The following is a 24,148-nucleotide window of genomic DNA, read 5'->3' as shown; positions in this document are numbered from 1 at the left end:
AAATATCATTTCATATTTAGTAGGAGTAATTAAATAAATGTTTCTGATTATAAAATTAGGTAAGGAAACAACCTTACTTTAATATTGCCATAAATTATCTTTAATATAATCATGTTCAAGTTACATAGGGCGCACAATAATTATAATGGTATATCTAAAGGTCACAAATGCACAAATCCCAATAGATCTAATTTTTTTTTATAATTTTGAAGTTTTTACACATTCCAGTCAAAATCCAAACTACAATCAAACATGGTGTTGACCAGGCACCTTCTGCTTTGAGTTAACTTCCAGCTAAGGCCACAATTAAATATATGTTCTAAACACTGCACAGCAAAAATTAACCTTATTCCTCAAATTCCAGACACAACAAAGAAACTATTGAATACTATTTTCCACTTCTTAGATACATGAGAGACCAAGAGTCTCCATCAAATCATTCATCCTCTCACCCTAACCTCCAAAAGAGAAAGTCTGTGTATTGTTTTATTATTTCCATAAAGTCATTTAATGCAGATTACTTACAAGTTAGCTCTGGCCAGAACATGCCTTGTTACTTATAAGGTCTAACTATATCTTAATCCAGATTATAAACAGCATTAAAAAATTCATGTTAGAATAGAATCATAGCACACATAAAACATTACAACAAAGGACATAAAGATATTAGACATGTTAAAAAATCCAAACATATAAAAATCTAGGTTAATACAATTGTTAAAAAGATCAAACAAGATATAAAAAGCAAAACTCAGAAAATTAGTAACAGAACCAACAAGAATGGTAGGGGACTAGTTAAGATTTTTATGAAAAACAAATGGTCAAAAAAGATTATCAACCAAATAGAATTCCTAAATTTTATAACTAATGATATCAAAAGCAGGCATCATAAAATGTAAATATTTTGTGCTACAACGGTACAAAACTCTTCCGAGTTCCACTCTCCTAAACACAAATCTACTGATTCGATCAGTGTGGTTATTTGCTTTGTTACAGTGAATAGCTAGATGATAACGTATTGCTGGGTAAGTAATGAAGCCTATCCTTTACTTAGAAACACCATGGTAGCAGATTCATTAACTATACTGACTGGTATAACCATCCTCCTGGTAACAAGATTTAAAACCTAAGTCATCTCTATCTCTGTCCTCTTATTCTTCTACCTCTAACTAATCTGCCAAGCTCTGCTTATTTTTCCTTCCGTAGTATTACCTTTTAATTATTATCTTTCCTTTGCATTCATATTGTCATTGTCCTGGTTCAGGACTCCTAAAATGACCTCACCTACAATTTCTCCACCTCCCCAGCAAATCCTTTAACTTTTCTCCAATTCTTAAAACAAACAAACAAACAAAAAACACTTCACTTGTTCCTCACTAATAAGTTAATTCCATCACCATAGATTAGCATTCCATATCCTTTACCTGTCCGCCTCTACCTCCTACTTCCTTGTATTTTCAATAAACTTCCCACTGTCCCAAGTTGCTCCCTCCTATAGGGATGCTTCTTCCCTACCCCTGATCCCTATTTCCATTTCAATTAGTATCCTCAGGGTCCAAATCAAATGTTACTTCCAAAAGCCTTGCTGGGTCCTGGTCCAGCTGAAAGTACCTTCCTCTTCCTCACAGTATTTCGTGAGGAGAGGTGTAACTCTCCAATGGCACTTACAATTTGTCTTGTATTACAGTTATGTATTATGTGCTTCTACTATAAGATCCAATTTATCTCTGCAGTACTTAGCACAATGCATAAACCAAGTAGGAACCGAAAAAAAACTGCTTGTTGAATTTGTATAAATAAATCAGCCAATCAATTTTTAGTATTGTGGGCAAATAGCCCATTTCTTGCTCGCATAATAAAACATTTAGTATCCATAAGGGTGACTCTTATTTATCAAATGATTAAATTATAGTCAGTCTACAGTTTCACAAGGCAGAAATAAGAACAACATTTTAGAAACATTATCATCAAAATGGTTAGGATAAAATCAAGTATGACACTAGTCTTCGATTACCTTGAAAATTTATTCAATTTGAACAATTTATTGTTGTGCTAATGCTGAATGATGACACATTATTGTGCAGATAAATATATACAGAGATGCACTTTTAATGAAGAAGAACAGTACTACAGAGATAAGCTGTAGCCAGGAAAATACAGAAACACATCTTCCATTTTATCAGGGATAGCTTTTTAAAATACAAGTCTGACCACATTATTCCCTTATTTTAAAAAATTCTTCCATGATTTCCAAATTTTTTTAGCAAGCATTCAAAGCATCAACCCCACCTTTCTGGCATTACCATCTTCCCAAATACCTGTAATTCAATCTCCTAGTACCTTTTGAACTCAAAATTTCATCCCTTTGTGCCTAAACTATGTCCCTCTCTCTACCTAGAATGTTCTACTTCATCTCTTCTTCCTAAAACTACTCATCCTTCAAGTTTAGGGTCTAGCCGAAACCTTATAAACTTTTCCAGTTTCGTACACTTGTACTATCCCACAGGATCATGTGTATGTTTATGCAGCTGAAGTGCAGGGTCTTTACAGCCTCAGAGCTAGCACTGTCCTGGTATATGATATAGTAGCTAAAAACTTTGTTGAATGAATGAAAATTTTGACTACCAGTTTTATTTTTCTCTCTCATTTTAAACATAATGACAAGAAACATAGCAGCATGAACCACTCTTACTTTTCCTTTTTGCTTCTTTTTGAGCCTCTATTTAAATAACGAGTCAAATTGTGAGAGCAGCAGGAAAAAAGAACCCAACTTAATTTCCAGCCTAGAATAAAATAAACACCTTTATATCCTACAGCACTTATACTTTACTTCCATTTACTTGTATACTATCTTGCACAGTTCTCTAATTTTGATAGTTTTATATGTGTTGCCAATAATGCTCTCCTAAGTTCTTTGATGACAGGGATATGCTTCATACTTCTCATGTATCCTCCATATAGCCTAGTCTAGAGTAATTATCAAGGTATCTGCTTTATCTAAAAGCTAGTTTGCTCCTTTAAAGTTTAATCATAATAAGAAAATAAAATGTTCTGTTTGTACTACTCTTTCAGGCTGAATGAATCACTATAAAAGCATGCAATTTCCTCAAGATGTAATTTTATAATAATGTTTTAAAAGACACTGCAGAGACACTCACGAAAAGACAAATAATTTAATGCATCTTGAGAAGCTTTCACAATACTATTTTTTTCTTTCCACCACAGGAGAAAAGTGTTCCTAGAGCACTTTCCACAATACAAGAATTACTCTTCTGGGGTGCGTGGGTGGCTCAGTCATTAAGCGTCTGCCTTCGGCTCAGGTCATGATCCCAGGGTCCTGGGATCGAGTCCCACATCGGGCTCCCTGCTCAGCAGGAAGTCTGCTTCTCTCTCTCCCACTCGCCCTGCTTGTGTTCCTGCTCTTGCTATCTCTCTGTCAAATAAATAAAATAAAAAATAAAAAAAAATCTTAAAAAAAAAAAAAAGAATTACTCTTCTGGTGGCTTATCTGCGCGCTCAGCACCTGGCACTGTTACAGATTCATTAGCACTTGGGTGTTGCAGGCCTCTATGGCCAATTATATCATTAAAGCTGAAAACAGGCAAAAGACCCTATTAAGTTAACACACAATCTATTATTCCATTTAAAAGTGGATGGTATGAAAAATAAAACACTGACTTTACTAAAAAAAGAATGTAGATATATTGCACTGGTGGTATTGACTGAAAGACTCTCTAGTACCAATTTTTAAGTTCTCTTTTTCTCATTGGAAGTTATTTACTAATTATGATGGTGGTGAGTCTGTTGGTGTAGAACAGCAATAATCCTGCTTTACTTCTAAAATGTTGTCATGGAAGTGTTCTTGAAGGTAATGAAATGAAGCCCTTCCCCCAAATATATTTGCAAATAAAAATGTTTTCGGAGGCACATGGGTGGCTGAGTCAGTTAAGTGTCCAACTCAATTTTGGCTCAGGTCATGATCTCAGGGCTGTGAGATCAATCCCTGTGTCGGGCTCTGCACTGGGTGCACTGGTTGCGTGCTTGGGTTTCTCTCTCTCCCTTTCCCTTTGCCTCACCCCTTCTTTAAAAAAAAAAAAAAAGTTTTTCTTGCATTAATTTTAAGTAACTAGAAATCTCCAATGTAAATATTGGAGGCCAGCATTTTATTAAAAAAATATGATCTACAAATAAAAAATAAATAAAATACGATCTACAGATAAACATTTGAATACAATGAGTAAAGAAAATTTACTTGCTGCCATAGAAGAAGTATTATGATTTCTAAAATCTTACTATTGTTGATTCTGGTCAGTACTATTCCCTAAGAGAAAAAGTCACTTAAGGGGAGTGTTTTCAATCTGTGGGTAGTAACTTCTTAGTAGGTAGTAAATCAATTTACTGGGTCATAACTAGCATTATTTTTAATGAAAAAGAATAAAACAGAAATATTAGAGTATATCCCATTCAGTCCAGGTGAGTAATGAGTGAACAAGTGAGTATGTGTATTAAAGTGAGTTTGTATACAGGGTCAAGATGTAAAATGGAGCTCCAATAAAAATGCTGAACACCACTATTACTCTTTCTCCTTTCTAAGAGATAACATGGCTCTGTACCACAGGGAAGCATAGTGCAAACATTCATTCATCTTACTGATATATTTCCTTTCACAACAACCTACTCAGACTTTAATTATTTCCTTTTCTTTACCTGTTGGAATTCACTCTTACTTTGACCTCAAAATATTTTTTTTTTGGTTCCTTATTGCAGATTAACTTGATAGAATATACTCGGCCTTAAATAATTTTAAATATTTTAGAAACTTTAATAACCAAGGTGACCATATAATTTATTGTCCAATCCAGGACACTTATGAAAGAGGCAATCTTCTATTACTCAGTTGGGACAACAGGGCTAACCCAGTTTGTGTAGTCACTCTACTAATAACTTAGTAATGCTGTGTTTTTAATACTGCCAGTATAAAAAGGCTATCATTTAAATATTAAACACAAAAAATTCAATAGTAAAATTAAAAGTCCAAAAGCATTTAATATGAACTACATAAGATTTCTGATTTTTAATGAAAATTATGTAATGTTCTTATTAGATTGTATAAATAATTAACCAGGAAAAAATTTGCATGAGCAGTTAATCTAAAGAGAACAAAACCTGAAAAAGAAGTCCACCAATAGTGTGGTCTATCTTAACTGTAATAAATTCCTATTTAGAAGTATGCCTTGAATTTACAATATATGATATAAAGTAAACCCTTTGGCACTAGCCTCTTTAGACAAAAATTCATTTTAAAAAAGGGAAAAAAATGCTTCATAAATGATTATCCACAAGCACATGGAAATTATTAAATAATTATTTGAACTTGCCAAATGGATTATAAATTTCTGGGCAAAATGAAGTCTATTCTTTTTTGACAGTTTAACTCTGTCCCAAGTATGGCTACCCTTCCACGTCTTCAATTCCAAGCTTTCCTACTTTATGTCCTTTTACTAAAATTATGAAGCGTATTATATTTTAGTTTATATTTGTGACCATATAAATTAGTTTTGATGTTACACAGTTCCAGTATTCTAAGCATTTTCTAACTCTTACCACAAACACACACACACAAAAAGATTTCTTAGGGCTCCTGATTCCTAGCTCTGTGTTCTTTCTACTTCATTTTTGTCATCTCCTCTTTCTCAGCTTTCCACCAGAGGAAGAAGGGTCTATGGATGATAACCTTCAAGGGATACAAAACCTATATACAGAAAACTTTTTATCTGTAGATGAATAAGTGCATGTTTCTGGGATGGGGCCCACAGCTTTCATAAAATTCTCAAAGAGGTCAATGACCCAAAAAAGACTGAGAACTATCACATTAGAATTGCATGAGTCATCAAGTAAATAGCTATTTGGGGAAACAGAGGAGCATCCTTTTTGATCTATTCAGGCTAGCTAGAATATTTACCTCCCTCAAAAGACTGCTAGTTCCTACAGAAGGGGCTAGGAGCTGGTGTTTTCTAAGAAGGCATGGGGGTTTATTCTATCCTAGGTAACCATGCAGGCCTTTAGCATTTACTCTAGGGATACCTAAGCTTTTTCTTCAAGAGGAGGCCACATAAATAAAATCCACATGAATAAAGACTACTTGAATTAGGTACCAGCCATTCTTATGGAGGGTTTAGTCCTACCTATTTTCCCTTTACATTGTTCCAGCTTTGTCATCTACTTAGATTAAGGTAAGATTTTTTAAAAAGGATTTTGTTATTTCTTTCATCAAAACAACATCTACATATTCTTGAAAAATAATGCTTGTTGCTCATATGAATTGATGAATCCCTTATAATAACCCAGTGGAACCCTCCAGAAACTACAGGTTGGGACCATTGACTTACATCTCTGAAACTAATATGGGGGAAGAAAATAGGCACGTGGAGTTTGTAATACAGAACGTTCCCATTTGGAAAATTTAAAATGTTAATAAAGCTGATTAAAAAAAAACTTCTTAGTTGGCATAAGTAAGCAGCAAAGACATATTCCGTGTAGCTCTACTGGTCAAGAAGCTTTCAAATATCAGGAGGAAAGTTTCAGAATTTCTAAGAAAAGGGTGCATGAATTTTTTATTTTTCCTAAAGTGGGTGTGGGCTGTGGAAAATACCACACTAGACTTTTTTCAGCTTTTCATTTCCCTTCTCTTTGCCTTAGGACTGCCAAACACACAATTTATATTTTCTAACACTTCTGACATTTTGATTAGTATTGAAGGTATTTAAAAAGTAATATCCTCTTTTTTTTTCTTGATGCCCTAAGAAATGTATCCCCATTCATCCTATATTACTTTTTTCTTTAATAATGACATTTTTTTTGATAATAAAGTATTCATTAGAATGCACCCTTGGTCAGTGAAGAGTTATGATCAGTTATTTATAAATAATTAATCCTACGTTTTGAAAGATTTTCAGATGATGTAAAACCATTTTTTCATGGCCTACAAAATCTGTACTCGAGAGATGTGCCTCATGGAGTATTTGCAATTATTTGTCTGAATTGTCAGACTGAAGCATTTTTTAAAGTCCTCTAAAATCTAATCCAGGCCTGTTTCTTGGGTCCCCATTCTTTGTAAGAGTCTTATTTATTCAGTCTTCACCAGAATGCTCCCTACCTTAAAGTGAACTTCATTTTAGGATTTCCAATTGCTTGTGTTCTGTATGTGGCAGACAATAGTATTACAAACATAGGTCTAGGATAAGACAGCCTTGATTTTTCAATTTTGCTATGAATAACTACGTAAGTTTGGGTAACTTGCTTAAATTCTCTAAGCCCCAGTGTCCTGTAAAATTGAGACAATTATTGTACCTACAACTCATATGGTGGTTGTGAAGTTAAATGTTACGCATGAAAATTGCACAGCACAGTGCCTGACACATAGTAAGCGTTCAATAAAAGTTAGTGATTATGGTAACAACGATGAATTTCTGTTTCTATAGTCTTTTATTTTCACTGCCTCCCTGCTTCTAATGTCAGCAATCACCTTCCAAGCCTGATGAAGATAGGAGTAATATCATAAAAACTAAAACCTCACAGTAAGAGGTTACTAATCCAAAAGTAAAATTCACTCTATTCTCCTTTTAATACAGTCAACGGTCATGCCTGGTCATTTGTATATCAAGTCAAAGGATAAAGCAAAGAAGCAGAAGAAAGAAAGACATTAGTATGAATACAAGTGTTTCTTTGGTAGCAAGAACATATTGGATGTAAGCCATAGGAAGACATGAGGAAGAAAAAAAAGTTGGGAAAACAACTAGAAGAAAGCAGAAGGCAGAGATCTAAAAGAGCAAGAGAAATAAAAAGATTGGAAGGAGAATTTTAGGCAAAAGGATTTATGTGGATATATTTAGAAAAGAGGGTATATTTTAAGACGTGAGAGAAATGGGATTTGCTAAAGCAGGGTAGCTTGAAAGGCTACAAATGAAAAGAGCAAGGCATTTTGTAAGGTAAAAAGCAGTATTACATGTGAGTAAGTTAATACAATTTTTCACAGGCTAGTAATATGAAGAGGTATCTGCAAGGTTGGGCTAACCAACCAAAAATAACACAGAAATGTGCATGCTAACATTTATGTGCTTGGCTATATTTATTAATCCTAAACATAGTTTAGGAGCATTAAAAGAAAAATCTATTCAGTTGTCAACATGGGCCATTATTAAGGCTTGCCCCTTTAAAGATATGATCTATAAACTAATGAAAATTCCTTAGTTTTCTAATCAAGCTACATGTTTGAAATTTCACAATAATTTCTTTTCCTAATAAAGCATTTCCTCAAGCTAGAACTACAATCTTTTTTACCAAAGAGAGGTGCTTTACTGGAATCCACTAACAAAAATAAATTTAAAAATCAAAAATAGTATAATTTAAAAATCAATGGGAATTATGTAGACTCAAAAGTTTCACACCTCTATTGGGTTTTTTTCCCCCAAATCAAGTCAATAAGAGCCAAATGAAAAAGAATAACTTGCTTAAAATTATATCTAACAGTTTACAAGTTGCTGAAATTTAATGTATATTCAGTCTCAACTGTGCTTACCAAAGAAAGCTATAAATATCATCTGAACTAGCACCAGTCTGGTGAGAAAAAAAGTGTACTGTACCAAGCAGACTTGCTGTGTTATCTGTTCAAACATACCTGTACCAGTCAAAAGTCCAGCACTCTTCTTTCGTGCATAAGCGCGTAAGTGGTTGGACAGGCTAACAGCACTTGTAAACGTCGTATTGCAATGCACACATGTTCTAAGCTTCACAGGCATACCTATCATTCAAAAGAAAACTATAATCCAGTTCTCACTTCAAAAAGTGAAATTTTCTTAGCTAAAAGCGTGAAGAAAAGTACCACAATAAGGATGGTTTAAAAAACGTTCATTGAATTAGCTTAACTTAAAATAAAGAGGGGGAATTAAGTTAACTATTAGTTTGTTGTTAGTATTTAGAGCCAACCCATGCTCTTTGGAAATGTGGAAGAGGAGTGCCTTGAACCTCTGAGCTCCTCTGGATTTAATACCTATTATCACTTTCTTGCAGATTTCTGTGTTACGCAGATCATTTCCTAAACCTAAAATACAATCCTGTGATTTGAAGAGCACAGTTCAGTTGAGAAGTTTCAAAGCTTACGACATTACCAATAAAAAGAATTAAAAAGTCTAGTTGACAAAGTGGTAATTAAAGTGTTTTACCCACAAAACCGTATAAGGCTCAATACTAAATTAGGCTTTCTGATGAAGGCTGGAAGAAAAGGTGGTAAAACACACCACTGAGCAGCTGTTAGACACAACATTTTATCCAGGGCATTTTATGTTCATTACTCTGAATGCGCAATCAATAATGAAAGTTAATGATTTGAAGTTTTTTGCTAAAACCTTTGTGCTAAATAAATGATCAACAAGCTAACATCTTAGTCATCACAGGAAAGAAAACATGTTGAAACAATAAGAAACTCCTAACTTCAAAGACAATCCTCACTCCCCCAACTCCTTTCAGTTGGTTTCTTCAACAGTAACTATGATAATCAGCCACAAATACACTTTCCATCTCTCAAGTGTACTACACCTTAGTCAACACAGCTGATACACCTTTCTTACATTTTCTCCTTCTCAAAAAGGTTGAAGATTTGACTTTGAAAGACTCTCTTCATACAAAAGAAAAGAACCCTATTAACCAGAAACCCATACAAGACAGTTTTACAGACCACTTACAACACAAGGTAATCTTTCCTTAAATCAAAACTGCATACAAATATCTGGGCTATCCCAATGTCTGCCAAAGTAAACAAATCAACATTACCATAATTGTATTCATTATTAATCCACTGATGAGTTACTTTTACCTTAGACACATTCAACTCAGGGCTAAATTATGAGACCCCCTAAGTTCATCTTCAACATTCTTAACCTCCAAAAGAAACCTACAAAGACACTTAAAATTTTTCTAGTCTAAAAGTATAAGCCATACTTAGCAAGAACACATATAGTTTGGCTATTTTTATCTGCTACATCATTTGCCAGCACACACAAACTATTCTTTTGGAAATGAAAAACTACTGGTGCACAAGCACTAACCTAGATCATCTGTTCCATTCTTTTAGACCACCACTGCAAAATCTAAAACCCCAAACAAATGTTTTATACTTAACAACAGTTCTCCAAAACCAAACTATCCCACAATATAATGAGGAATTGGAGAGGGAGACGTTTCTTTGGGTTAATCACAACACACAACAGACACCAATCCATTCGGTTTAAAGAGTCTATTTTTTGTTTGTTTGTTTGTTTATTCGTTTGACCTAAGCAGAAGGAAAACCAACAGCTATATCTTGAAAACATTATCACCCTGGAGCACTGGCAAATATAGGACAGGTATGCCATTTCAGGAATGCTACGCTTTTGAACAATGTTAACCTCCCATCCACAGGACCATCCCCCAGCCATAGCAAATTTTATTTTTACAGATCACCTTTTTGTTTGTTTGTTTTTGTTCTCACCTTACATTCTGACCAAGAAATGAGGCACAGAGAATTCAGTGCTGATGAGCATCAACTGATGATTTATATAGAAATGACAGTATAACCAATCTCTGCAAAAAAAGCAGCTTAAGTAAAAAGATTCTAATAAAGTATTCTCTACAAATATTCCATACAAGTAAGCATAACTAAATTGTGTTTAAACTCTATACGACAGTCATAAACATCCTCTTACCTGAGTGCATAGTCAAATCCATCCTCTGTGGTTGATACATCAATGGACTGTCTTCACTTAATGGAAGAACACACTTCTGAACAAATCTCTTTCTTGCAGTTTGATTATGAATTTTTTGAGGAGAAATAGCAGAATTCCTTTCTTCTCCCATCCTTTTATTTTTAAGCAGTTCTATCAGTGTAAGAGACTGATTCTTTTTTCCACTGGGCAGTTCTGGTTTTGTTTCATCATATTCATTTAAGAAACTCAGCCCTTCTTCTTCTGATGCAGACACTGATAAAGCTTCAGTCTTTAGGCCATTACGGTATGCTTCAAGAGGTATAACATTTTGAGATAGAAAGTCATCACTTGATGCAAGTTTTTGAGCTACAAATGGTCTGGGAATAATACGACGACTGTTCAATGCTTTCAAGATTTTTTCGTATTTTTCTTCATTTTGCATCATCTCATTCAAAACACAGATTGGAGATTTGTGAGCATCCCATTTGGTTTTTCCAAGTCTTTTCAGATGGCCTCTAACATGATTCGATAATCCAATTTTAGTATCAAACCAACCACCACAAAGCTGACAAGTGTGTTCAGAAGTGGTTTCAGATTTCTCTATAGCTAAAAAAAATTTTTTAAGAATAACATCAGAATTTTTTATAAAGTGATCATCTTAAAGCCAATTAACTCTGAAATATAAAATTATGTGATCCTAATAAAGACCAAATTTGAGCATAACCTTTGAATCCTTTGAATTTGAATACAGACATATTAACCCAAATTATCTACATGGAAACTTACCTTTTCTAACTCGCTTAACAGGTGTCCCTGTGCCAGTTCTTTTGAAATGTTGCATTTTGTCACTTGTGGCTATTTGTTCTGGTGATACAACATGACGGGCTTCATAGCTTAATCCAGCTCTGTGAAGATGTCCTCGGACATGATTTGACAACCCAACACCTGTTTCAAATGTTGCTGGGCAGTAAGGGCATGATTTCTTCTCAAGAGACAAATCAGTCCAGTGAAAAACAGAACTATGCTTTGACAATGAAGTTTCTGCATTTTCTAAATGCTGAGGATCATGTATGTCATGCAAAAAGTTATTAGTTCCAGCATCTTCATAATATTCAAAATAAAAGCCATCATTTTGATCATAACTAAGGGTAGCATTTTCTCCGGGCTCTTGACCTTCCACCTTGCTTTTAAACAGCGGGAATAAGTTTACATGTTCTTGATTAATATCATTATAGGTTTCATCTTCTATAGCCTGTGTAGTGTAGTCACCTAGCTCAACATTATCCCAGGAACTTTCATCTTCTGTTTCATAGCTATCTTTCTTTTCAGCGGAATTAAGTTTTTGCAAAACAACAACAGTCATTTTATGCAAGAAATCTGGATAGCTATCCAAGTCTTCTCCTCCAACAGAACTTTCCTTCTTAGATTCCTTAACTACTCTCTTTACAGCTACACGCCTATGCTCTTTGAAGCTTTCCAGCCTTTTGGTGTCAGAGTTTTGAGGGTCTGAAATGAAACTATTGTTGTGAGAATTACTTGATGACGAGAACAGATGTAAAGAATTTAATGAACTGGCTTCTTCTTTTTTGAAATGTAGAGGATATGATTCACCTGATTTTTTGATCATCTTGTAGTTTTCATATTTGTGTCTATATAAATAGTTGCTATTTGCCTTGGCATTAGATTTTTCTTTTGCTGCTTGATGGAAATACTTAGGTTTTTGGTCAGTGCTGCTTTTAATCATAACAGTCTTGTGAGAATTGTTTTGATTGCACACATTTACACCTGACTGGGCAATGCTTTTCCGAGCTTTTTGTATTCTGTGTGGCCGCTTATGGAATTTGGAAAAATTACTTGATTGTGAGGATGATCCAAATGTTCGCTTTACATCTTGCTTTAAAGCAGAGTTCTTTGGAAATGTGGTTGACTGCTGTTTAATTAATGGTTTAGTGCTATCAATATCTATAGGTTCTTCGAGAATGTCACTTTTTCTTTTATCAAGTCCGAGAGGACTACCAAATGAATCAATGCATGATGATGAATGCAAGTATTCCATGTGTTTTTTTAAAATACTTCTGGCTGAAGTAGTAAAAGGACACATCTTACATATGTAGGTGGCTGATTTTTTGGATGATCCTAAAACAGAATCTTTCATGAAAGTCTTTTTTTGCGTTTTTCTCTGGGCTACATCAGAACTGACGATAGGGCATTTTACCACTGCTCCATGGGCAATACCTCGATGGCATTCTAATTCATTTTCTGTCACTGCCATGAAGTTACACTCTTCACAACAGTAGTACCTTTTATCTTTTTCATGGGTTTTAGCATGTTGCACAAATGTTTTAGGGCAATTGGTACCAAACACACACTGAGGGCACTGTAGTCGTGCACTTCTTCCTTCATCCTGAAGTTCTTTCAATTCACGTATTTCCTCCATCAACTTCTGTCTTCTTTCTTGGTGAATAATCATATGCTTTAGAAGTGAGTTACGATCTCGAAATGTCCGTCCACATTCTCTACAGGCATATGGCCTTGGGACATTAAGATGGCGAAAGTGGCTATTCCCATCTAAATGATACATCATATGCCTGTGGAGGTGCTTTTTCTCCCTAAAATTCACATTGCACTTTGTACAGGGGTAGAATGACGGCTCTTCGGTGCTGAAAGTAGCAGGTGACTCGGAATCACTTTCTTCACATTTCTTTTTTAAGGTATTTGAAAGAAAAGTGCTAGTATGAACGGGTGAACTGTCTTCTCCACACTTATCTGGGTTATAAATTAGATGCTGAAAAGCATCTACAGATTCCAAGTCTTCATCAGTTGATTCAGGCTTCACTTTTGATAATGCATATTTCTGTGAGTCTACTGCCTGTAGTTCTTCATTCTGTTCCAGAAAGTCTACCTCTAGCATTTTTGACTTATTGGGTATACAATTAGAATCACTAAAGCAATCCTCAGTATAACGAGTAATCTTGCTTACATCCATTTTTCGCTTTCTCTTTTTCTCTAGACCTACTTTAGAGTGAACTGGAGCTTTATCCACTGTGTCTTCATTAGTCATAAGAAATTGAATGAACTCTTTTTGGGGATCCCAGTTTGTATCATTTTCTGACCTAAATTCATCTGTACCTGAGGAAATTCCTGTCAATGTATCAACACAGTTATCTTTTACCAATAAATCATCACTATCCTCACCCACCTCTACTTGATTTATTAAAGTGCTATCTGACTTTATACTACTCCCTACTGAATTCTGAATGTCACAACCAACGGAAGCAGAGGTAGGTAGTTTTTTAATGGAATGGGTTGGATTTTTAGCATGTGCTACATCTGGTAACAAAAATAAAACTTGGTGTTGACTTGCTTTCTGCGGTGTAGATAGTTGAAGATCAGGTGCCACCTTCAAAGCTGAACAAGATTCTGTTGTTGGCTGATCCACAGGTTGTCCAGTGGTTAATGAAACACTGCCTTTATTCATATTGGAAGTCTTAGCTAAGGAGGAGTGTAAAACTGGTCCATTAACAGCAGCTCCTTTAGGCAAGATAAAGTTTTCACTAGAAACAGGAGGAGCACCAGCATGTATAAATAGAGTAGACTGGCCTCCACTTAAGGCTTTTTCAGATTTGTCCTTTGACAGTTCTTCAGGCAGAGTTAGCGTATTATTTTTCTGAAATGATGTTTGACAATCTTTTGGTTTATGAACTCCACTCTCTTTGTCTGAGATGAAACTGTTGTTATCTAGGAGTTCTTCTTTAGCACCAGTAATATCGGTGTTTATCTTCAAATCATCCATATTGTTGGCAAGCCCATTTAACACATTTAGTCTAGAAAATGGAAGAAAAAAAATTTAGATTTGCATGAAAGAAAAAATTCTATTAGAATGTATGGAGAGTTCAAAGCACACATTTTTATTATTGAAACTTCACTGTTTATATCAAGATCTTAATAATTTTCCAAGAATGAAGAAGCACTTTAAAAAATGTGAAAGACTTCAAAAGTATCTCAAAGGTTAATTTCTTTCTGCTAGGCAACAATCCCATATTGCATATCTACAAAACATCTAGGGAACAGCACCATTAGAAATGGCCACATTATACTGGGAACTGCCTGTCTCCTTGGAAGAATGTAAGCTCTTTGAGGCCAGGTCCTATATAGTCACTCTCATATCTCTAGAACCTTGCACAGTGCATGGCATAGGTGCTTAGGCAGTATTTGGTGAATAAAGTATTAACATGTTGAATGAATAAAAACACCACTGCAAAATCAAAGCCAAAGTGTGTAAGAGGAAAAACCGTTTTCTTCCTATGAAACATAGACAGCCCATTCAAATAATGCAAATATCATCATGGTTCTGACTTCTTGACTCAGCAATTACAGCAAGGCCTTGAAAATATCCAATAATCCTCAAGTACAATTTAAAGAATCTGCTATTTGGCAACCCTAGGTATAAACTATCTGAAGTGCTGGCATAAAATTCCCTATTTCTTTTCCTTTTGTAAATGGTAGCAAGTACAGTTTATTCACTCTCCAAATATTTACTGAGCCCTTACCATGTGCCAGGCACTGCTTTATTATTAGGAATACCAGCAGTAAACAAGACAGACTAGGTTCCTGCTCTCTGATAAAGAATAAAGTCTTCCATTTTTCCCTCACAGTATTTTTAATTTGTATAACAAGTAATACTATTTTAAGATAGGAGGAATTGAATCTGATATTTAAAAATAAAAACATTTTCAATACAGTTCATTATTTCTACTATCTTTTATGGTACCAAATACACGCTCTGTAAAACACTGAGTCTAGTTAAAGAATAAAAGAATTGTTTCTAATTACTTTCTTATTTCACAATTTAGAATAAGTGCTTATAAATACGAGCTTACTCTTTCCGTAAGATGTGTTAATATAATAAATATTACAAATAAATACTATAAATATCTGTCTTTGGCATTATTATTTATACCAACAATTTTTCTGCCCCTTGTATGCCTCAGAATTCTGTCTTGAGATTGGCAAACTTCCAAAGTAATAAAAATAGACGTCCGATAAGATCATATTCAATGATATCACCCCAAAATGGTGCTAATGCAGCACCCAGCAGGAGTCTCTACATCACATACACAGAAGTTAAAAATGGGCAGCACATAAACATGTGTTAGGGAAGAGCGTGCAAATGTCAATGAAAAGAAAAGCAAACCCTGATGCTATACTATTACCCATTCCTGATATTTCTCATTAAATTACACAGAAAAAATAAAATATCCAAAAAGGAACAATCTCATTAAATCTGAAATGGACAACAGAATTTTTAAAAAACTAGCCTGAAAGACACTTATTTCGTGTTCCTATTTATTATAATCACAGAGGTAGACAAATATATGCTCAGTCAATTTGAAAGCCTTTATTAGCTTTTCTCAACAGGAAGCAATGTTGCTAACGAAGTGGTAAATTCAGTGTTAATGAGTGGCTTCACTGTTACCACCTCAGAGGTAAAACCTTCTATGTTCCATGTTCCACCCATCTGTTCTGGTGTTAGAGGTTCAGAGATGGAACAGACGCTTCCCATTTAAAGCAACTTCATTGGTACCCCCTGAACAGCAGGGTGACAAACTATGAGAATATCATGTCTGCTTGGAGACTGCATTCTCATTACCAGAATGGCTTTATATGAGCCTTCCAAAGGTTCACATTCTAAAGATACCGAACTATTTTGCTCAAAAACATAGACAGAACATATGTATATAACATATCTTCTATCTATAAAACACATCTAGCAGAAGGAGAAACAAAAGATCAAATTAAATATTGTTAAAATATAAAATGAAGTCTTTAACAAAGTTTTCCTTCACACCTAAAGAAATATGCCTTACTTGCGCCCAAATTAATGATTACCTCTACTCAAAAATAGAGGTTATTCTTTTTTTTTTTTTTTTAAGATTTATTTATTTATTTGAGAGAGCGAGAATGAGAGAGAGAGAGTACATGAGAGGGGGGAGGGTTAAAGGGAGAGGCAGGCTCCCCGCCGAGCAGGGAGCCGGATGCGGGACTCGATCCCGAGACTCCAGGATCATGACCTGAGCCGAAGGCAGTCGCTTAACCAACTGAGCCACCCAGGCGCCCCAACAGAGGTTATTCTTTTCCAGAATATTTATTAGCACATTAATATTAAAAATGTACCCCATCAGTTAAAAAGTATGCTATAAGAAATGGCTCCGTAAGCTGGTATCTTAACAACAATAAAAATTTTTCCCTAGTTTAATTTTCAGAGTATATCTTAACTAAAAAAATGTTAAAAATACATTTTTTTCTTAACAATATTCAAAACTCATAGCTGTTGCAGTGAGATACAACGCAGAACACTGAACCATCAAAATCTGTTGCAGTGAATAATGGATCTAGAACTTTGAAATCACAAATTATTTCCCTACATTCATGCACAGTTATGTAGCATGTAGGCAAGAAAGCATTTAACCTATAAGCTAATTTCACACTGTTTCAAATAGTTTTTCCAACTATCTTTATGTAGTCAAATATATGTAACAGAGTCATCAACACCAGTTTATGTTAATATAACCAAGTAGGGGACATATTTGAAGGTTGACATTAATCATTAAGTTCAAAAAAGGGAAACTAATAAATTAAAATAATCAAACTAATGTTATATTGCTTGGGCTCCTTAAACTTCAGTGAATTTGCTATACTAATTAGGATATATTAATAAAATGCTTAAATACTATTACTATGTCCTCCTCCATGTAATCATAACCACAGAATTTTTCTTTTAAATGAATTTTAAAATGTTCTTTAAAAAACTTCACTTTATAAAAAGCTGCAAATGGAACTTTAAATCTACATAAAACATATTTCAGTTCCTTGAGAATCATAATGAGTTCTACAACTATAACTGCCTGTAGTTATATACTGTGAGCATTAAAAAAAAAATAGTACAAAGGTCAGATCTGTCTTCAAGATGACAGATCATCACTTTTATGCCTCAAGCTAGACTTATTGTCTTAGAAATTTCAAACATCAGTATTTTTGCAAACTATCAGCACTTGCTATAACACCCTCACTACACTACATCTTGAGGTTACTACAGAAGAAATGAGGTGATAATTGCATATTAACATAATTATTCTGTAATCCCTCTGAGCAAGCTTCCTAGGTCACTCAGTAATTCAGATTAGATACAACCTTCCTGTCATCAAATCTATGCTGTCCACTTTCTGTTCATGAATGTTTTATAGAAAATTAGCTTAATTTCATTCTTTTATGTACATTATTAATTGTATTTATTGCAAGTAGGTTAATATTTTGTGGGCACTTATTACGTAATACCAACCTTTGTCATATAGTATAATTTCATACAAAAATATAATATAATTTGCCCTCATTCCACATTAGCTCATTAACAGCTTTATTACACAGCTACAAATAAATTATAATGTTGCCCACTAGCTGAGTTACAGTTAAGATCTGTCAGATTTTCACAAACCCCATGTTCATTTAAATTATCCTTGAGAACACATGACAACTTCAGTTAGTCATATATGAGGTTGGGTCAAGAAGAGAAAAACATTCACAACTGTCATTCCAATTACAAAACAAATCTTAATTAACTGAAATACTACAGCTACAATTACTGTGATATTTAAGTCTATATATACTGTACACAATGTACAAATACATATACCCTAGCCTCACCTAGTATATAATGCAAGTGAAGACAGAGTATACTATATAACCATATCATCCAGGCAGTATCCTACTCTGGATATATCATTGAGAGAAAAATATTAAAAAAAATACAGAAATTTGTAAGGGTATCCAGCATGCCACATGATGAAATAAAGAGAAAACTTGGTATGCTTCGTCTAGCAATTAGCCAGTAAAATTAACAATCTTCAAATGTTTGAAGGCGTGGCATATAAAAGAAGATATGATCAATGTGTCTGAATCGTAAAGATGGATTTCATCTCAAGATTAAATAAACTGAAAACAGGAACCACTCAACATTGCAAAGCGTTGTTTTACACAACAGTGAACTGAATGGCTCACCAGCTTGGACTACTGTCAGGAACACTGTAGAAGATAATATGGCACTGGCGATTGGGTAAGATGATTTCTAACATCCTCTTTGATATGTACTATATAGGTTAAATTTTTGGTTATTACATTATTAACATTTAATATTATTTGAAATAATGAGCTAAAAATGGAAGTTAAAATTATACTATTGGACTTTAAAAAGATCCTCTAAATTCATAATTACTTGAAATAATCCTTTAAATTGTAATGTGTTGATAAGCTGATTCTTTTTTTTTTTAAGATTTTATTTATTTATTTATTTGACAGAGAGGGACACAGCGAGAGAGGGAACACAAGCAGGGGGAGTGGGAGAGGGAGAAGCAGGCTTCCCGCAGAGTAGGGAGCCTGATGTGGGGCTCGATCCCAGGACCCTGGGATCATGACCTGAGTCGAAGGCAGACGCTTAACGGCTGAGCCACCCAGGCGCCCCGATAAGCTGATTCTTGAACAATGATATGGCACTAAATGACTAACACACTGAGGCCACAGAACTATCTGCAATCATGAAAACTACATAGAAAGTTTTTTTTTTATTGGTAATACAAAAAAAATGGTCAATGAGTTCAAATAAATAGAAAATACATAAATAATGAACAGAAAAATGAAGCAAGAATACACTGGGCACATAATGCTTTCTTCCCAGCAGCATGCAGCACTGCCATTACAAACTAATGATCTTTATGTAATTTTACCATCTACCATCAAACTACATTGAACTTGCCAAATAGTTTTGTTCCTGATGCCATGCATTATCCTCATTATTTAATAGGAGAAGGACGTTACAAATAGTAAGGTACTAGATCATAAACACCTAATAACATAAAGTGATTCTTAATGCTGAGTGTACTAAATACTTAACATAATCTGACACATCTCAAGAAGCAGGTAACTATAAGAACAAAAGGTGGTGGGGAAGCTACAAAGGCCTAATTTTATCAACTTGACAAAATTATACAATAATGAGAAGTAAGAGTAGTCAAAAAACAAATGGATATTCACTTATCGAAGGCTAATTTCCTAATGAAGAGCTTTGTAATTTTAAGAGGCAAGGCAATAAATTTTGGTTCCAACCAAAGGAGAATGTTAAATCATATTCAGCATGGAATGACTGCTTATTGCTTTCATAGAGTCAGAACAAGGTAAGTGATCATCAGGGCACCTGGGTGGTTCAGCTGGTTAAGCATCTGATTTCAGCTCAGGTCATGATCCCAGGGTCCTGGGATTGAGCCTCACGTTGGGCTCCCCAACTCAGCAGAGGGCCTGCTTCTCCCTCTGTGCTCCCCCTTGCCCCGGCTCATGCTCTCTCTCCCTCTCTTTCTTATCTTGAAGAAAAAAAGGTAAGTGATCATCACAGCTTTGATAGCGTAAATAATGTATATATGCACATGATTCCAACAAGAACAATTCAAGTGGTTTTTTTAAATAAAATGAGTGATAACCTCTTTATATATTTTTCAAACAGAGCAAACTTGTGACCACAATTGTATAATTAACATGAATCATAAATGTGTCAGTTTCACACTCCAGAGGTAGTGTGTCAACTCTGCCCTCTACGAACAGAGTATTAACTGCCATTAACTGTTATTTTACTTTGGGTCTTCCAGGGTTCTTCAGTCTATGATGAGTTTGCTCTTTGTGCTTAGTTTTGAAATATTTTATAAACATTAACCTATCGTATCCAATAAACGCAAAAGAAGTGCGTTGAAAGTCCCAGGAAGACCAAACATAATTATATTAGAAGTGAAAACAGAGACAATAAAAACACCGAAAGTGGTAATATAAATATTATATATGCATATGGAATGAACTGCTTGAAAGCTGAAATAATTATGAAGAACAAAGAGATTTCACCATTAAGAAATTACTGTGCCTATATATCTGACAATAATCAGCAAGAGATAAGGAAATATGACAAAAGAAGTTCTTAAGTACAAAATCAGCATCAATGTTAGATGTCTATTTGCTTAATGGTTTTCAGGAAAGGCTAGGAATTTGTTCAAGAACTTAAAAGCTAATAATGTTCAAATGTTGCAGATGAAACTTCTGCCCCAACCACATATGATTACACAGGACCAAGGTCCATTAGATTATGCACATCAAAGTTAGTGACATTACTGCAAATGCAAACAATTGGGCTTTGAAGAAATTCCTTGTAAGAGTAGAAGAGATAATCTGGCCTCAAAAGACTGCCTGGAACGTAACAAATGTTTCCTTCTGATACTCAATAATTTTGCTCTTTCAAATTCGAAACCTCGCATATTCAACTGTATGTACATTTTTAAAGAACATTTGTAGATTTTATAAAGTAAAACTCTTATTATAAAAGTTCCATTAATTCATTTAGTAATCACATATTAGTCATATTTATAAAGTACAAAGCTGTTTATGGTCTGAGAAGTAAACTTGAACATTATGAGGGTGAGAGAATAAATTCTTTCACTGAATTGTAATTTAATTTTATTAACAGGGGCTAAGATTGTAAAAAGAAAAATTCTGCAATTCTGTAATAATCTGTAATGAGTACTTAGCCTTCTACCTGTATTATGTACATTTAAACTCTAGTAGGTAAATTCAAAACTTATATATAGATGGAAAAGTTTGACATGCTCATTGAGAACTAGAAAAATGAAACACAACCAGAAGTTTTGCTTTCTATAAAGTATTTTCATTAAATGTGAACTCTCTTACTGATACCATTTATTCAACTTACCTTTTTTTATTTCTCTAAAATCAGCCCCCCAAATACAATTATCTTCTAAGAAAAATATTCCAAAGTAATCATTATTCTACAATAATCTTCATTTAGGATGATAAAAATTCAAATACAGAAATCTGCTTTCCTTAAAACAAAATATGCAGGAAGATGCATCTCTCTTGCACCAATGTCTTTAAAAAAAAAAAAAAAGAACATATTTTTGTGATGGCAAATCACAAACCAGTCATGACTTTTTTCTGATTTAACAAGTTTTCCTTATTACATGTTTGATTCTGGAGTTTCATTTATAAAACCAAAGACATGTATTTATTGTGAATATAAATAATTACAAAATTTCTCCAAAATGTTAAAGAAAACACTATCTAATATTTAGGAAATGCAAGTACTTATTAATAATCAAATGTACATAGCTCTATTCAAACTAAAAGAATTTCCTTCTAGTTTACTCATATAAAGAGAGAAAGATGGCAAGGTCAAGAATAGCAATTTTGAACCATAAGAAACTTACAGAACCCATGATTTCCAATTTATCCAATATCTTTAACACCAAAATGTTATGAATAGTATATTACTGTTTTATAGAAGGTGACTAAAGCATATTTAAAACAGATTATTTCAGGGAAAATTTTAATTATTCTTAAGATTAATCAAATGGTATTGCTGGCAGTTTTTTTTTTTTCTTACTGTATTGCTATCTAACTAAGGAAGACTATATGTAGGACACATATGTATAAAAAACCACTATTAGTAAAAGGCAATAAATTATGTCCCCAGTGAGTAATATGGATTACACTTTCTATGGTTCAGAGGAAGTAGAAGGTTCTATAAAATAGCATGGAAAAGAAAAGCCTCAGAAAAATGAGGGTTTTAGCTAAATTTTATAGTGTACTGAGCCAGAGAATCATTCTTTGGTGGCAGACATGCCTGAGTCTGAAGAATGGCTCCACAACTTCCACTTGGGACAAAGTTACTCCAACTTTTCTTAAATTTCAGTTGCTTCATCAATAAAGTAAGTATGAAACCTCCTAAGAGGCCTGTGAAGATTAAATAAGACAATATAAAACATGCAGCATAGGGCCTGGCATTTAATAATTACTCATTAAATGTTAATTCCCTCTGACCCTTGCCATAAACTTGTTTCATTTACGGAATGATGACACTGAATTTGTACACTGCTCCTACTGATGAAGGAGGCCCTTACAAGCAGAAATTTATTCTGGGAGGAGATACCTGGCACCTTAAAACCACTCCTAAGGATAAATGGGCAGAAGCTAAACTATCAGAAGAAACATGTCTTAGGAGTCGCTGGGGCTATAAGAATAACTCTCTTGTAGGGATAAAGCAGGGCTTCAGTAAAACAATATTCAATAAGCAATAAAGAGGGGAATTACAGTGTTTAACCGAGTGCTCCAAGGAAAAAGGACATGAAGTGGCCACTCAGGATTTAAGAGTTTCCGATTCCTTAGGGTCTACCAGGACATGAATTTAATTTGTCTCTCATAAAATGTCAATGAAATGAAAGCAGATGAACTAGAATAGAGAGACATACCAAGGTGGATAAAGCCATAAACTTGAACAGTGACAGACGAGGACTGCTGGAAAGAATGGAGATGGCAATCCCAAATAAAACAAACAAAAAAAAATTAAAGATAGGTTTTATGGCAAAAAATATGAATCAGAAAAGCAACAGATTTTTCACTGTCAAGAGTAAGTGTTAAGTCAAAGGTGCAATAACATTAGTTTGGCGTTAAAATTCTTTTGAGTATAGAATCCTATACAGAGACGGATTACATAATATTCAAGTGTAATGGCACAGGGCCTCTAAGTTCACCACTCACCTACCATCTCAGAAAAGATTTTCCGAAAGGTTGAATGTGGGGGAGAGGTGTGTCCTGAAAATGGCTAAAACTATTGTGTTAAGTGTATTTTTATTATTTCATACAAGTGATTGAAATATATAAATTTAAGTGTTTATCAAAATTATAAGGTTAATCACTAGAAGAATAAAAAGTAAACATACTTAAGATCCTCAAATTCTTTTATAAACTATTGTGTTTTAAGTAAAGAAGAATAGCATGCTCTGAGCAAGAGGGTGACAAAGAACTTTGAAATAAAAAATTAGTACACAGCAACAACAATAACAACAAAACAACTCTCAGTAGGTGAGCTGAAAAGCAGAGTGAATATGGCTGATGAAATGAGGTATTCTTACAGAACAAAGACTTCTTAAAAAGGGAGTTAAAAAAAACCCATGAAATTTAGATCCACAGATTATATCAAGTAGGAATTAGGGGAAAAAACAAAACAAAACAAAACCCAGGGGAATAAAGAAGAGGACATAACAGAAAAAATTCCAGAGCTCAAAAAATACCGAAGTCTTTAGATTAATAGGGCCCAATCAGTGCTCAGTGGATGAAGAAAAAAACATGCCTCTTGACAAGTCCTGGGGAAATTTCAGAACTCTAAGAATAAAAGGTAGATTTTACTCATTTCCAGAAAAGAAGATAAAAACTAGACTACCTAAAAAACAATAATACACAATTCTTCATCACCTGTGTCATCAGACTTTTAATGATATTTTAAAATCAAATCTGTCTGAATAAATTAT

General features: G+C 34.2%; 1 protein-coding gene across 10 annotated transcripts in view; it reads right to left on the bottom strand.

The window, feature by feature from the left end:
- ZNF644 (zinc finger protein 644) overlaps window positions 1–24,148 on the bottom strand; it is a 101,669-nt gene that overhangs the window by 8,256 nt on the left and 69,265 nt on the right. For 3 of the 10 annotated variants that reach the window (XM_035018064.1, XM_035018065.1, XM_035018063.1), the window contains exons 3-5: window positions 11,526–14,563; window positions 10,740–11,345; window positions 8,678–8,800 (exon numbers count right to left, since the gene is read on the bottom strand). In XM_035018064.1, coding sequence (XP_034873955.1) covers window positions 8,678–8,800; window positions 10,740–11,345; window positions 11,526–14,563 — 3,767 coding nt within the window. The other 7 variants (XM_035018067.1, XM_035018071.1, XM_035018066.1 and 4 more) reach the window with 5 other exon arrangements.

Source organism: Mirounga leonina, unplaced genomic scaffold (genome assembly GCF_011800145.1).
Source record: "Mirounga leonina isolate KUSES-001 unplaced genomic scaffold, KU_Mleo_1.0 Mir_173, whole genome shotgun sequence".
NCBI classification, from domain to species: Eukaryota; Metazoa; Chordata; class Mammalia; order Carnivora; family Phocidae; genus Mirounga; species Mirounga leonina.
This window is presented reverse-complemented; position numbering and strand designations above follow the sequence as displayed.